The 1,573-nt window shown below is 36.1% G+C and overlaps 1 protein-coding gene across 1 annotated transcript in view; it reads left to right on the top strand.

The window, feature by feature from the left end:
- LOC106879751 (multiple epidermal growth factor-like domains protein 10) overlaps nt 1–1,573 on the top strand; it is a 46,007-nt gene that overhangs the window by 21,084 nt on the left and 23,350 nt on the right. The window contains exon 16 of the mRNA XM_052978072.1: nt 774–798. Coding sequence (XP_052834032.1) covers nt 774–798 — 25 coding nt within the window. The remainder of the gene's footprint in view (nt 1–773; nt 799–1,573) is intronic.

Genomic DNA, 1,573 nt, shown 5'->3' with positions numbered 1-1,573 from the left:
GTGTGTGTGTGTGTGTGTGTGTGTGTGTGTGTGTGTGTGTGTGTGTGTGTGTGTGTGTGTGTGTGTGTGCGTGTGTGTGTGTGTACGTATGTATGTACACAATATGTATGTTTGTGTGTGTGTTTATATATGTATGTACGTGTATGTGTTTATGTATGTATGCATGTATGTATGCATGTATGTATGTGTGAGTGTTTGTTTATGTCTGTGTTTGTCCCCCACCACCGCTCGGCAACTGATATTGGTGTTGTTTGCGTACTCGTAAATTTGCGGTTCGGTAAAAGAGACCAATAGAATATGTACCAGGCTTAAAAAGAAAGACTGGGGTTGGTTCATTCCACTGAAACAAAACTCAAGGCAGTGCCTCAGCCTGGCCGTAGTCTATTGGCTGAAACATGTAAAAGATAAAAGAAAGGCATCTACTACAATAATAACATCAACAAATACATCTACAGCTATTCACAATGGAAAGTAACACTCATTTATTTCCAGGTAAACTGAATAATTTGTAAATATAAAGTTAGGAGAGTATTATAAATGACGACTGTTACTTTGGATTTACTGTGTTTATTTTATAACCCTCCATGGGCAATCTCATTGTAGATGAGTTACAGTAACAATAATCTTAAACTAAGATTTACTATAACAAAAACTATGAAAAACAATGACCATTAAAATTTAGTGAATAAAATTATGTATTTCGTTGTTTGATATTTAATAATTGAATGAATGACATGTTGATAACTTTTAAAATTAACTTTGTTTTGTTTCAGAACCAACGTTATATTGCTTGTCAAGGTATGTGTTATTAATCTATAATGTATAAAACGAAAGTGTGTGTGTGTGTGTGTGTGTGTGTGTGTGTGTGTGTGTGTGTGTGTGTGTGTGTGTGTGTGTGTGCGTGCGTGCGCGCGTAGTGACCAACCATTAGCTTGATCACAAGTAAAATTAATATATTTCATCCGATTTCGTTTATACTTCGCAAATACATCACTTACGTTCCACAGATCGTTCTACATGTTTTAGCTTTTTCACTTATGGAGTAATATGGAGTAATGGGGAACCTAGGTTCAGAAGGTCAGAAAAGCCTTCAATATTGTGGACGAGAAAGGTAACTCTTTGCGATGTAACAGTCAGAAATTAATTGTCTTCCTTACACCGGAAGATGTATGTATTTTTGTGTGTGTATGTGCGTGTGAACCCATTCTCTGAGAAACATCTTACATCCACAAACTCAAACAGTACGTTGCAGAAAACGGGCTCAGCTGTTACCATACGGTGTTCGGTAAATTCCTTAAATATCTTTTATTTATTTATTTCTGTGGCTAGAAATGTACATTTTTTTTGTGTCAGAATAAAGTGAACAAGAGAAAATAGACAGGGGCGTGTGAATGTGTTGATTAGGAGTGCGAGACAGAAAGTGTGTGTTGTGTGTATGTGTGGGAGAGAGAGAGAGAAAGAGAGAGAGGGAAAAAGAAAGAAAGAAAGAAAGAAAGAAAGAAAGAAAGAAAGAAAGAAAGAGATGTGTGTTGCTTTGTGTGTGAGAAGGAGAGAAAAGCGTATATTTAAAAAA

This window comes from Octopus bimaculoides, chromosome 30, assembly GCF_001194135.2.
Source record: "Octopus bimaculoides isolate UCB-OBI-ISO-001 chromosome 30, ASM119413v2, whole genome shotgun sequence".
NCBI lineage: Eukaryota > Metazoa > Mollusca > Cephalopoda > Octopoda > Octopodidae > Octopus > Octopus bimaculoides.
The sequence above is the reverse complement of the archived record's forward strand: the minus strand, read 5'-3'. Positions and strand labels throughout refer to the sequence as shown.